This window comes from Gobius niger (assembly GCF_951799975.1).
Source record: "Gobius niger genome assembly, chromosome: 7".
In the NCBI taxonomy this organism is placed as follows: Eukaryota; Metazoa; Chordata; class Actinopteri; order Gobiiformes; family Gobiidae; genus Gobius; species Gobius niger.
The window spans coordinates 36,114,754-36,128,072 of record NC_136858.1 but is presented as its reverse complement, the minus strand read 5'-3'; the positions used below and the strand labels follow the sequence as shown (position 1 = coordinate 36,128,072).

Genomic DNA, 13,319 nt, shown 5'->3' with positions numbered 1-13,319 from the left:
TACGCTCAAATTAAAGGCATATAACCACTTAATACTGTGCTAATTTTAGGTGGGTTACACATATTCCTTCAATGAGAATCTACAATGTAAATGGTATGACTGGTGCTGTGTGGTCATGAGATTTGGGGAGAGGATTTCGGATACAGACGGTCCAAGGGTGGCAGTGTTTAGAATTTGACTTCTCTATCCAAGTCTGGGATCTCCACGAACTAGATTTTACATAGACATTTTTTTAAAGGGGGCGTATTATACAAAATCGACTTTCTCAAGCTTTACATCATGTTGTTATGTCATTCCCTCATTAAAAACATGCCTGAAGTGTTGCCTTGGCACATTCACGTATTTCTGAGTAATCTGTAAAAACTCTGATGGCGGCCATTTTAGGGATAGGTTTGCCTGAGTCCTCCTAGGAACGCCCCCACCTCCTGGAGACGCCTCCGAGCTTTCGTCACCAGCCGAGTAACCAACCACTGCTCCTCAGCAGAACCCCCTCCCCACTGATGCCACAGACAGCGTGTGGAGGGGGCGTGTCGGAAAGGGTCAGAGGTTCTTAAAGAGACAGGGGCCTATTTCAAGACATTCACTACAGCCATTTTGAGAGAGACATTTTATACAAGGCAGTTATTCTAATTTACTGCAGTTGCAGACCAACCGAAGGTTTGCTCATCATTGTAGTGTGATATAGACTGGTGCTATGTGATTGAAAAAAGCAGAATACCCCCTCTTTAAGACAAAAAAAAATCCCAGAGTGTACACCAGCCATTAGACGAGATAAGTTTTAATTGTATTTCCAAACATGCTTTGTAGTGATCGCTTGTGTTTCTAAATTTCTGACCGTTTAGGAATAATGAGATGTTTTTTAGCTGAATATTACAAAAAGTAATCAATAGTTACTTGGGTTTCCGCGGGGCATTGAAAGTCATTAAATGATGTGTGCCAAAACCAAGACCGTAACCCCTTAACTCCCACCTGAACCGAGCACATTTTCTCCAGTTTGGCTTTACCCCAGTCCAAAAGCTTCTGGAAAAAGGTGTGAAAATAGCAACAGAACTGAGACGAAAACAAGGATGAAAATGTGACAAAGTGAGAAAACATTGACAAAAAAGTGAGGAAAAATTTACGAAAAATGACAAAAATGTGACAAATATTTGAAAATTTTACCAAAAAATTACAAAAAATTAACCAAAAAAAATGACAAAAAGTGAAGAAAAAGTACAAAAAATGTCACAAAAAATGTCACAAAAAATGTCACAAAAAGTGAAAAAAATGAAGAAAAAAACAACCAAAATGAGTTGAAACCCCCCCAAAAAAATGATGGGCAAAAAATCTGATGAAGTGAGGAACAAGATCCATTTAGATGAGTTTTGTAGATCTTAGCTTTCAAATGAGGCGTTACACTGGCCTACAGGATTTGGGTAAAACTGAACTGGAAAAAATGTTCTCAGTTCAGGCGGGAGTTAAGAGGTTAAATGTCATTAAAAAGCATTAAACTAGATCCACACTGGAATTAAATCTAAATTTCTTGGGAAATTATGACCTTGCTCAACAACGTTTATTGTCAAAGTTCATGGAAAATGAACATTAGAGAGAAGACTGAAATATGCACTGCTAAAGTTTCATGCAAGAATCACATGTTTGTTAATTGTGGAGCACGATAGCGCGGCATGAATGAGAAATGAACGACATATCGGATAAAAACTTGAGTTGCAAAAACAGCTTTAAAGATCAAAATCTGTGCGGTTTGACACTCCCCGCTTTAGACGTCGGGTGAATAGATGGTTCAGAGTCTTCATCATTCAGTCATGCTGCGTTTATCTCCGTGTAACTTAAATTCCAGTCACTGCTTCAGTAACGAGGCTTTTTATAATGGATTACAGTCGGCGGGTCGGAGGCAGCAGCGCTCTCAAGGTTAATGATGTTGTCGCAGATTAGTTTTTACAGGTGTCAGACTGCGCTTCAGGGAGCTCTGCTGAGTCATGGGAGAAGGGAGAGTTTAGGTGACTCTGCAAACTTGGAAGGATTAAGTGACAGTGTTCTGGGTTTTCATGAAGCTGTTTGTGTTACTGCGGCACCTTCTTTATGGTTGGCTTTATGTTCCACAAGAAAACAGAACCCTATTTATAGAAAAGTCAGAATATTGGGCTTGTGTAAGATATTTGATGGTAAAAAATAGAGATGCACCGATCCAGCTTTTTGCTTCAGATACTCGGGTTTGAGTATCTGCCGATATCTGATATTGACCGATACCAAGAGACTGTTTAACCTCTTATATCCCGCCTGAACCTCATGTCATCACATTTTTTTTCCATCATTTTTTTGTTAGGTATTCAACTAATTTTTGTAACTTTTTTAGTCAATTTTTTATCACATTTTTGTACTTTTTTTTGTCACATTTTTATCACATTTTGTCACATTTTTGTCATTTGTTCGTCAATTTCTTGTGATATTTTTGTGACATTTTTGCCACTTTTTAATAAAGTTTTCATCACTTTTTTGTCACATTTCCATCATTGTTTTCGTCTCAGTTTTGTTGCTATTTTCACAGCTTTTTTCCAGAAGCTTTTGGACTGGGGTAAAGCCAAACTGGAGAAAATGTGCTCGGTTCAGGTGGGAGTTAAGGGGTTAAAGTGGCTGCCGTGAATTAAAAAGTGAACGTTCCTCTTGTCTCCATTGTGAGATCAATAAAGTCTTATCTTTTCTTGCAAACTAGATGTGACCTACAGCAGTGTTTTTCAACCAAAAATCACAATGCACAGACAGCGTGTGGAGGGGGCGTGTCGGAAAGGCTCGGAGGTTCTTAAAGAGACAGAGGCCTATTTCAAGACATTCACTACAGCCATTTTGAGAGAGACATTTTATACAAGGCAGTTATTCTAATTTACTGCATTTACAGACCAACAGAAGGTTTGCTCATCATTGTAGTGTGATATAGACTGGTGCTATGTGATTGAAAAAAGCACAATACCCCCTCTTTAAAACTAACTCGGCAATTGAATTCTCCAGATTCTCAGCTTCAAAGTGAAGATGCCCACATTCACTTAGATTTAGATTAAAACGTTGAAAGCCTAAACGGGTGTCTGTTCAGTATCAGATATTTGGAATCAATTCCCGATATTATATTTTTTCCAGTATCGGCTCTGATATTCGATTACTAAGACTAAGAATAAAAGGAGCAGGTCCTTTGCACGTTTTACTTCTACTTTTTCTTTCCAATGTTTCAATCTTTTCTGCTTCTGTTTTTTCCACTCACACTCTGTGCTCTACATTAATGACGAGATAGAAAAGAAAACCTTCCCTTTTACTTTCATCTTTCATTAGATGGTGTTGTCTCCCTCGGTTTTACTCTTAAGTGTAGTATTCACTTCTACCAGCTTCATGCACATACAGTGCCTCTCGAAAGTATTCATACACCTCGAACTTTTGCACATTTTGTCATGTTTACGACCCTAAACATAAAGATTTTATTTTGATTGTTTTACTGAACGTTCACACACAAGTAACAGACAACTGTGAAGTGAAAGCAAAATGATACATGATTCTGTTATTATTCAAAAAATAGAAAACAGAAAAGTGGGGCTTGCATAAGTATTCATACAGCATGAATGAATACTTTGTGGAACCCCCTTTTCTTCTCTTTTGGGGTCTGACTCTACAAGATTAGCACATGTAGAGACTGACATTTTAGCCCATTCCTCTTTACAAAACAACTCCAGCTCTGTCACATTAGAAGGAGAGCGTTTGTGAACAGCAGTTTTCAGGTCTTTCCACAGATTTTCAATAGAATTTAGGTCAGGACTTTAACTGGGCCATTCTAACACAATAATATGTTTTTTATTGAACCATTCCATTGTAGATTTACAACCGACTTAAACCTTCTCAAACCCATCACCAAATCAAAGCACCAAACCTTGGGGGACCGAGCCTTCGCCATCGCCGCCCCCACCCTCTGGAACTCACTCCCCATCCACATCAGAAACTCAGACTTACTGACCACCTACAACCAACAATAGCTCTGCCATCTTTGTTTGTTTGTCTCACTTGTAAAGCGTCTTTGTGTCTCCTGAAAAGCGCTATATAAGACTTGTGTATTATTATTATTATTATTAGATTTATCTTTGTGTTTAGAGTCACTGTCCTGCTGGAAGGTGAATCTCCGCCCCAGCCTCAGTTCTCTTGTGACTCCAGCAGGTTTTCCTCCAAAATGTCCCTGTATTTGGCTCCATCCATCTCCACAACTATTCTTACATTCTCCCCAGTCCCTGCTGAGGAAAAGCAGCCCCACAGCATGATGCTCCCCCCCCCCATCTGACACTGGGGATGGTGCACTCAGGACGATGAGCAGTGTTAGGTTTGCTCCATACATAACGTTTTGCATTTGGGCCAAAAAGTTCAGTTTGTGTCTCATCTGACCAAAGCTTGTACTTGTGTGTGAACATTCAGTAAAAAAATCAAAATAAAATCTTTGTTTAGGGTTGTAAACATGACAAAATGTTCAAAAGGTCAAGGTGTATGAATACTTTCGAGGCACTGTAAACCAAACCTTGGCCAGGCCGTCGCCCTCGCTCCCGTCGCTAACGTCCTTCTGTGCCGCAGCTCTCAGTGAAAGGCTACAACGACAAGCAGCACATCATCCTGAAGAAGATCATCGAGAAAATGGCCACGTTCGAGATCGACGAGAAACGCTTCGACATCATCAAAGAGGCGGTGAGTCCCGACACCTGCTCCATCTTCAGAATGGTTTAGATTAAAGGCTAACATCAATCTCTGCTGAAAACAAATTCACCTGTGAACTAAAACCAAGTCAAAGTCCAAGATGCAATTCAGCTCATTTCAGTCGAAGGGGTCGCAAAATATTTTCTTCTTCCAAAGGGGGGGCGTAACAGAAAATAATTCAGATCATTTTAACTAATGTATCAACAAAATATCATACATTTAAAGCTGGCTCTGTCCATTAGTTACATTTTGTAGCTGAAAAAGCAATAGCAAAATAAAATGACAAACTTAATGTTCATGTTTATATCAGTAATCTACAGCAAAAGCTTCAAATTGATATTTTACCTGCAGTGTCTCGCCTTAAAACCCCTTAACTCCCACCTGAACTGAGCACATTTGCTCCAGTTTGGCTTTACCCCAGTCCAAAAGCTTCTGGAAAAAAGGTGAGAAAATAGCAACAAAACTGAGACGAAAACAATGACGGAAATGTGACAAAAAAGTGAGAAAACATTGACAAAAAAGTGATGAAGAATTTATGAAAAAGTGGCAAGAAATTGACAAAAAAATGACGAAAAAAATGACAAAAAATTGATTTAAAAAAATGGATGGAAAAATGACAAATGTGACAAAATGTGACAAAAAAATTACTAAAATATGACAAATATTGGATAAAAATTTGACGAAAAAATTACCAAAAAATTGATTAAAAAAATTGAAGAAAAGATGACAAATGTGACAAAAAATTGCCACAAAAATGACAAAAAATGACAGAAAAGTTACAAAAATGAGTTGAATACCCAACAAAAAAATGATGGAAAAAAAATCTGACTTGAGGAAAAAGATCCTTTCGGTTCAGGCGGGAGTTATGAGGTTAAACTCTTATTATTTTCTAGGGCCGATTCCATACGCTTGTACTCATACTCGTACTCATTAATGAGGTCCCGATTAGGGCTGCACAATATATCGCGAAAAATATCGTATAGCGATATTAGATGATGCAATATCCGCATCGCGAGAAGCCACAATTTATCGCAACATCACCATAGCCTTCATCCGAATGAGATTGACACATTTTTTCAACTCAAACTCATGCATTGAAGTCATGTGTAAAAGTTCAGTTTTAGTTTAACACTTACTAGCTTGGGGGCACTGGGCACTGGGCACAAATAAGAAAACAAACAAATATTAAAACATAAAATTGACAATAAAATAAAACATGTAAAACTTAAGACAAACCTCGTGAGCTGACCTCCACGAGGGGCTAAATGTCCATGTAAGCTCTTACTTGTCTTCTAATAAATAAAATAAACATTAAAATACGAATTGGGCGATTTATGACTAAAATAAACAAACTAAACAAACCTCCAATATCTTTCTCCTTGTTGTTTCTTTGTTTTTCTTATTTATTTCACCTTTGAATTCAGGGAGCGAGCTGAAACGTAGCTGCTGCTGTAGCATGGCTTGGCTGAGTGCGCAATCAATTAAGGTCGGGCGGAACCAAAAAATTAAAATAATTGTTCCGTCTAGAGGGCGTAGGAGCGAAAGATATGGACAAAAACAAGACTTAATGTGAGAGACAGTTACATGGAACATATCGTGTTTGGTGAAATATCGCAATAATATCGTTATCGCGATATTGCGCAGCCGCATCACATATCGCAAGTCACTTCAGTATCGTGCAGCCTTAGTCCAGATACCACTTGACATGTGGCCGGCGCTCCCACGGGACGCAGCTCTTCACTGCGGAGGAAAAAACGGCAACAAACTGGAGAATTCTTCAGTGTAAATACAATAATCCACATAGAGCTGACTTTATTACAGACTGCGCTCTCTAAACCAGAGTCTGTGCTGGATTTAACCAGAGCTTAATGTTGTTCGTGCTGCAGCGTCTGCAGGGTTTACAACATACAGGCTAATGATGCTAACTAGCCGCTAACTAGCCGCTAACAGTTCTGGCGATTCTTACACCGTTTTATGCCCAGGGGTTTATTCATCTGAAAAACTAACCCAGCGACTAAAAAGTCCTCAGAAAATCAAGCTTAAAGAGAGTTTATATTGAGCGAAAATAAGATAAGATAAGAGATAAGATGATACTTTATTGATCTCACAGATGGTGAAATTGCATAATGAGCTGCAGCCAAACAATCAATGCTGTAGCTACTGGATAAGTTACTATAAACACACGAGAAAATCCACACAGAGCTGAAATAAAGGCGAAAAGACACCATTTATCTGCAGTAATAAGTAACATCTCAATACTATTGTGAAATACAAATAGATAAATGAATAAAGCAGAGGCGTTGAGGAGCTTTTGGACATGGGCTGTTCTGTCAGTCTATAAACCGTAAATTCACTTCAAAAAGTACGTTGAAGAAAATGCCTTGTACTCGTATCTGTATCGGCAAGTACTGGTATCAGTTTTAGAAAAAGTAGCATCGGTGCAGCCTTATTGTTGTCAGATAATGACCGTGACAATATGCAAATGCTTTATAGTCATGCTCTATTATTCGCTTTCAATACTGTCATGCTTTCTGCGTAGGTGTAAGTTTTTGATCCTCTTGTTTCTCCCTGCAGTACATGAGGTCCTTGAATAACTTCCGTGCGGAGCAGCCTCACCAACACGCCATGTACTACCTGCGCCTGCTGATGACCGAGGTGGCCTGGACCAAAGACGAGCTGCGAGAGGCGCTGGACGGTTCGTAAACTCTGGGTCTGGTGTTGGCCTCCGTAGAGCTCATTAAAAAGACCGTTCACTGCAGGGCGGACCAGGAACACGGCCCCGTAACAAGCCCCGGTGTGGCCTCTGTATTTCACAACCGAAACACTGAGAAAGAATGAGGTGTTTTTATCAAGTCCGAAATATATCACAAAAACTATCTGTTTTATTATCACAAAATGCTGAATCCTTACAAAACACATTACAAATCCTATTATTAGATGAAATTCCCTTGTTTTGGCAGCTCCTAAATCTCTGTTAAACCAAACTCAATGTAAGATTAACCTCTTAACTCCCATCTGAACGGATCCCATTTTCTCCAGTTTGGCTTTACCCTAATCAAAAAGCTTCTTGGGGAAAAAAGCACCAAAACAGCGACAAAAAATTAGAAGAAAACAAGGATGTAAACGCAACAAAAACGCAACTAAAAAGTGACAAAAGTTCAACAAAAATGTGACAAAAATTCAACAAAAACGCAACAAAAATTCAATTAAAAAGTGACAAAAGTTCAACAAAAATTCAACAAAAATTCAACAAAAATTTCAACAAAAATTCAACAAAAATGCAACAAAGATATGAAAAAAAGTCAACAATAAAATGACAAAGAAGAAAATGAGGATGTAAACACAACAAAAAAGCGCTAAAGAGTGACAAAAAGAGTGAAAAAAAAACAGCAAAAAATGACAAAAATCCAGAAAAAAAATGACAAAAATCCAGCCAAAAAAATGACAAAAATCCAGCAAAAAGACAAAAATCCAGCAAAAAGACAAAAATCCAGCAAAAAGACAAAAATCCAGTAAAAAGACAAAAATCCAGAAAAAAAAAGACAAAAATCCAGAAAAAAAAAAGACAAAAATCCAGCAAAAAGACAAAAATCCAGCAAAAAGACAAAAATCCAGAAAAAAAGACAAAAATCCAGAAAAAAAAAGACAAAAATCCAGCAAAAAGACAAAAATCCAGCAAAGACAAAAATCCAGAAAAAAGACAAAAATCCAGTAAAAAGACAAAAATCCAGCAAAAAGACAAAAATCCAGCAAAAAGACAAAAATCCAGCAAAAAAAGACAAAAATCCAGAAAAAAGACAAAAATCCAGCAAAGACAAAAATCCAGCAAAAAGACAAAAATCCAGAAAAAAGACAAAAATCCAGAAAAAAAAGAGACAAAAATCCAGCAAAGACAAAAATCCAGCAAAGACAAAAATCCAGCAAAGACAAAAATCCAGCAAAAAGACAAAAATCCAGCAAAAAGACAAAAATCCAGCAAAAAGACAAAAATCCAGCAAAAAGACAAAAATCCAGCAAAAAGACAAAAATCCAGAAAAAAAAGACAAAAATCCAGAAAAAAAAAGACAAAAATCCAGAAAAAAAAAGACAAAAATCCAAAAAAAAAAAGACAAAAATCCAAAAAAAAAAAGACAAAAATCCAGCAAAGACAAAAATCCAGCAAAAAGACAAAAATCCAGCAAAAAGACAAAAATCCAGCAAAAAGACAAAAATCCAGAAAAAAAAAGACAAAAATCCAGAAAAAAAAAGACAAAAATCTAGAAAAAAAAAGACAAAAATCCAGGAAAAAAAGACAAAAATCCAGGAAAAAAAGACAAAAATCCAGCCAAAGAAAAGGCAAAAATCCAGCCAAAAAAAGACAAAAATCCAGCCAAAAAAAGACAAAAATCCAGCCAAAGAAGAGACAAAAATCCAGAAAAAAAAGACAAAAATCCAGCAAAGACAAAAATCCAGCAAAAAAAGGACAAAAATCCAGCAAAAAAAGGACAAAAATCCAGCAAAAAAAAGACAAAAATCCAGCAAAAAAAAAGACAAAAATCCAGCAAAAAAGTAATAAAAAAGTGACAAAAACACAGAAGGGAAATTAAAAGTGACGACAATGGCAAAGTGGAGAGAATGCATTTGGTTTTGGCGGGTGGTAAGAGGTTAACTCCGCAGGAGCCCAAACTGTTTGTTTTTTTGTGTAATCGTCATGTGAACGTGTCCTCTACAACCTTGTTCCTTTTGGGTGTAATTTCATCTTCCCTTTGCTTCACTATTCACATTAATAGAAGTTTTGCCTTAACCTTTGCACCCCATGAAGCTCGGTGAAAGGTGGACGATAAAGGTGACATCATGACTGTACTTACTGCTCGTGTGTGTGTTTCAGATGTGACTCTGCATCGACTGAAAGCCTTCATCCCTCAGCTCCTGTCTCGGCTACACATCGAAGCGCTGATCCACGGGAACATCATCAAAGAGGTCTGCTTTACTCTGACATGTGTTGATGAAAGTGATTCCCAAAATGACTCCTAGTTTTTGATACGGCTTATAGGGAAGATGATGTGTTTGATATTCATTTCAAAGCCTCGTCTTTATCAGTGATTCCCTGTGTTTTTTTTTCTCCCTTCAGTCTGCTCTGGGGATGATGCAGATGGTGGAGGACACTCTGATCGAACACGCTCACACCAAACCTCTGCTGCCGAGTCAGCTCATCCGCTACAGAGAGGTGCAGGTCCCTGACGGTATGTTCTATCGCTCAATACAAGACCAAGTACTACAGTCTGAATCAGGGCTGTCGGAGTCATTTGGAGCAGCGGCCAAATGTGTAAACGTAGTGTTGGTCAGAGGCCGAAACAAACTATGCCTTTTTTTAAATATCAATATCAATGAATATCAATTTGACTACCTTTTAAAGGGGCTAGATGCAAGTTAGCCATTTTATACTCACTACTGCCACCTCGGGTTTTATGCGTAACTGCAGCTTCTATTTTAACTCCTTAACTCCCACCTGAACCGAGCACATTTTCTCCAGTTTGGCTTTGCCTCGATCCAAAAGCTTCTGGAAAAAAGGTGTGGAAATGGCAACAAAACTGAGACGAAAACAATGATGGAAATGTGACAAAAAAGTGGGAAAACTTTGACAAAAAAAGTGACGAAAAATTGATGAAAAAGTGGCAAAAATGTCACAAAAATGTCACAAGAAATTGACAAAAAATGGACGAAAAAATTACAAAAATGTGACAAAAAAATTACAAAATGTGATATAAATTTGACAAAAAATGACAAAAATGCAACAAAAAATGAAACCAAAAAATGAGACTAAAAATTACCAAAAAAACTACAAAAATTTGACAAAAAATTACAAAAAAAATTGACAAAAATGTGATAAAAATTGACAAAAAAAATACAAAAATGTGACAAAAAATTACAAATAAATGACAAAGTTACAAAAAATGAGTTTAATACCTAACAAAAAAAGATGGAAAAAAATCTGACGTGAGGAAAAAGATCCTCTCAGTTCAGGTGGGAGTTAAGAGATTAAGCTCGTGCATGACGGCTCTTCGGACCCGAATTAACACCTTTTTGAGTGACAGTGCAGGATTTTAGTGAACAGGCCTGGGCTCAATCTACACCCTAGGACATTGCTAGAACATTGAGGAAAATACTTAATTTTAACATTTTTAATCTCTGTGTTTAGTCCCTTTTTAAATTAGCCTGGGATCACCCGTGCTGCTGTGTGCGCTCGAATCATTCCGAAATCTTCCCATGGATTTGGGATCACAGAATCACAGAACGAGGAGGGACGGCAAGACGATGACGAGCTATTCGAGATTACGGGAGCTTGTAATTTTTTTAGGGATAAAAAAAATAAGTTAATTTACGGATCCAACATGACAGCAGCAGACGCGACGCCATCTTTCGATCAAGCCTTAGACCGTGTTCTAAATAGTTTAGCTCGAAAGTTTACAGCGGGTACGTCATACGTCATCAGATACAATTTACATGATTGGCTGTGTGCAGACGCGCCCAATAAACATGATTTGGTCCCCAGACTAAATATAACTTGTGGCATTTTGTCTGGGGATAGCCAGGCTACCTTTAAATAGACTACATTACTAATCCACTATTTTAAAGAGGGGGTATTATGCTTTTTTCAGTCACATAGCACCAGTCTATATCACACTACAATAATGACCAAACCTTCTGTTGGTCTGTAAATGCAGTAAATTAGAATAACTGCCTTGTATAAAATTGCTCTCTCAAAATGGCTGTAGTGAATAGGGCTGCTCAATTATAGAAAAAATAATAATCACGATTATTTTAGTAATAATTGAAATCACGATTATTCAAATGATTACTTGTGGCCTTAAAAAAACAACTTTATTTTATTTGTTCATTAGGCCCGAGCCGGACGCAGTCCTGGCAAGGGACTATTGTTTTTGGGTGGTTTCTTATTATTATTATTTTTTTTCTCCGGAAATGATCGCGTTTTTGACCCGCTGAACGTGGGCGAAAACTCACCAAAATTGGCGGAGGCATTGGGGCGGCGAAAAAATTTATGATATTGGACGAATGGGACACGCCCACAACAAAATGGCTCCACAACGCCCTCTGGAAGTGGACCCCAATTCAAAAAAATCGGGGCGTTTTTGGGCGTACGCCCGAATCACTCGCCACAGTGAGAGGGGACATCAGGACAAGCCCAAAACTCACTTGGAGCGCCACGCCCACTCGCACAGGGAGGCGGCCATCTTGGCTTCAAACCCGGACATCGTCTAAACTCATTTTACGTTTTAACGAACTAGTCCCTGGTTTTTCGTCGGATTTAGATCACATTTGGCACAGCGCATCTAGACATATTGAAATTCAATATTTGCCCAGCGTTTCTCAAAAAAGTTTCACCGTCTCCGCGTAACGCCGCGGCGAAAAACGCGTAGATTTCGCGTTGTTTCCAAGAAAGCTCACGCTCACAGGCATAAGCCCACAGAGCTCATATTCATGTCACTAATGCGCCACCTGAAACTGAACAGAATGAAGCCATTAATGTGTAGCCTGCTCCCAGGATAGCGCCCCCTAGCCATACCTTGAAAACTGCACTTTTGAATCTTTTTTAGACAATGATGCCAGTATGTTCTAGACACTTTTGGAAACCAAAAAATACATTATAGTCATGTCATATTTTCTAAGATGTGGGCGTGACTTTGACTTTTATTTGGGAGTCTATCTGGACCTGCCTTGTGTGTCAACAAACTAGTCCCTGGTTTTTCAGCAGAATAAGCCCATACCTGTTTAAACAGACTCTCCTGACACGGGGCTACAAAAAATACCTGACTTTTTTTTCACTCAGACCCCCCCGTTTCGAATGGCGCCCCCCCAAAAACACGTTTTGTCATGTAAATTTGACACCACCTCGCAGGCGCGCGCTCTATCCAGTCTGGATCATACTTGGCTGACAGAAGGCCACTTACGGTCTGATTCCATAGAGATCAATTACTTCACGGTGCACATCACTATAGCGCCACCTTCCTATACCCTGAAAAATTTATTTTGTCCGATTTCCACCAAACTTTCCAGATGTCTTCTACTCATCATAACAAACCAAAAAATATATTACACCATGCCTCTATGTCGCTCCGTTCTCCTAATATTTAGGCCCGAGCCGGACGCAGTCCTGGCAAGGGACTATTGTTTTTGGGTGGTTTCTTATTATTATTATTTTTTTTCTCCGGAAATGATCGCGTTTTTGACCCGCTGAACGTGGGCGAAAACTCACCAAAATTGGCGGAGGCATTGGGGCGGCGAAAAAATTTATGATATTGGACGAATGGGACACGCCCACAACAAAATGGCTCCACAACGCCCTCTGGAAGTGGACCCCAATTCAAAAAAATCGGGGCGTTTTTGGGCGTACGCCCGAATCACTCGCCACAGTGAGAGGGGACATCAGGACAAGCCCAAAACTCACTTGGAGCGCCACGCCCACTCGCACAGGGAGGCGGCCATCTTGGCTTCAAACCCGGACATCGTCTAAACTCATTTTACGTTTTAACGAACTAGTCCCTGGTTTTTCGTCGGATTTAGATCACATTTGGCACAGCGCATCTAGACATATTGAAATTCAATAT

The 13,319-nt window shown here is 38.8% G+C and overlaps 1 protein-coding gene across 1 annotated transcript in view; it reads left to right on the top strand.

Annotated features, from left to right (window-relative positions):
* Window positions 1-13,319, top strand: part of ide (insulin-degrading enzyme) — a 68,139-nt gene that overhangs the window by 36,112 nt on the left and 18,708 nt on the right. The window contains exons 16-19 of the mRNA XM_079560632.1: window positions 4,594-4,704; window positions 7,288-7,408; window positions 9,581-9,672; window positions 9,824-9,935. Coding sequence (XP_079416758.1) covers window positions 4,594-4,704; window positions 7,288-7,408; window positions 9,581-9,672; window positions 9,824-9,935 — 436 coding nt within the window. The remainder of the gene's footprint in view (window positions 1-4,593; window positions 4,705-7,287; window positions 7,409-9,580; window positions 9,673-9,823; window positions 9,936-13,319) is intronic.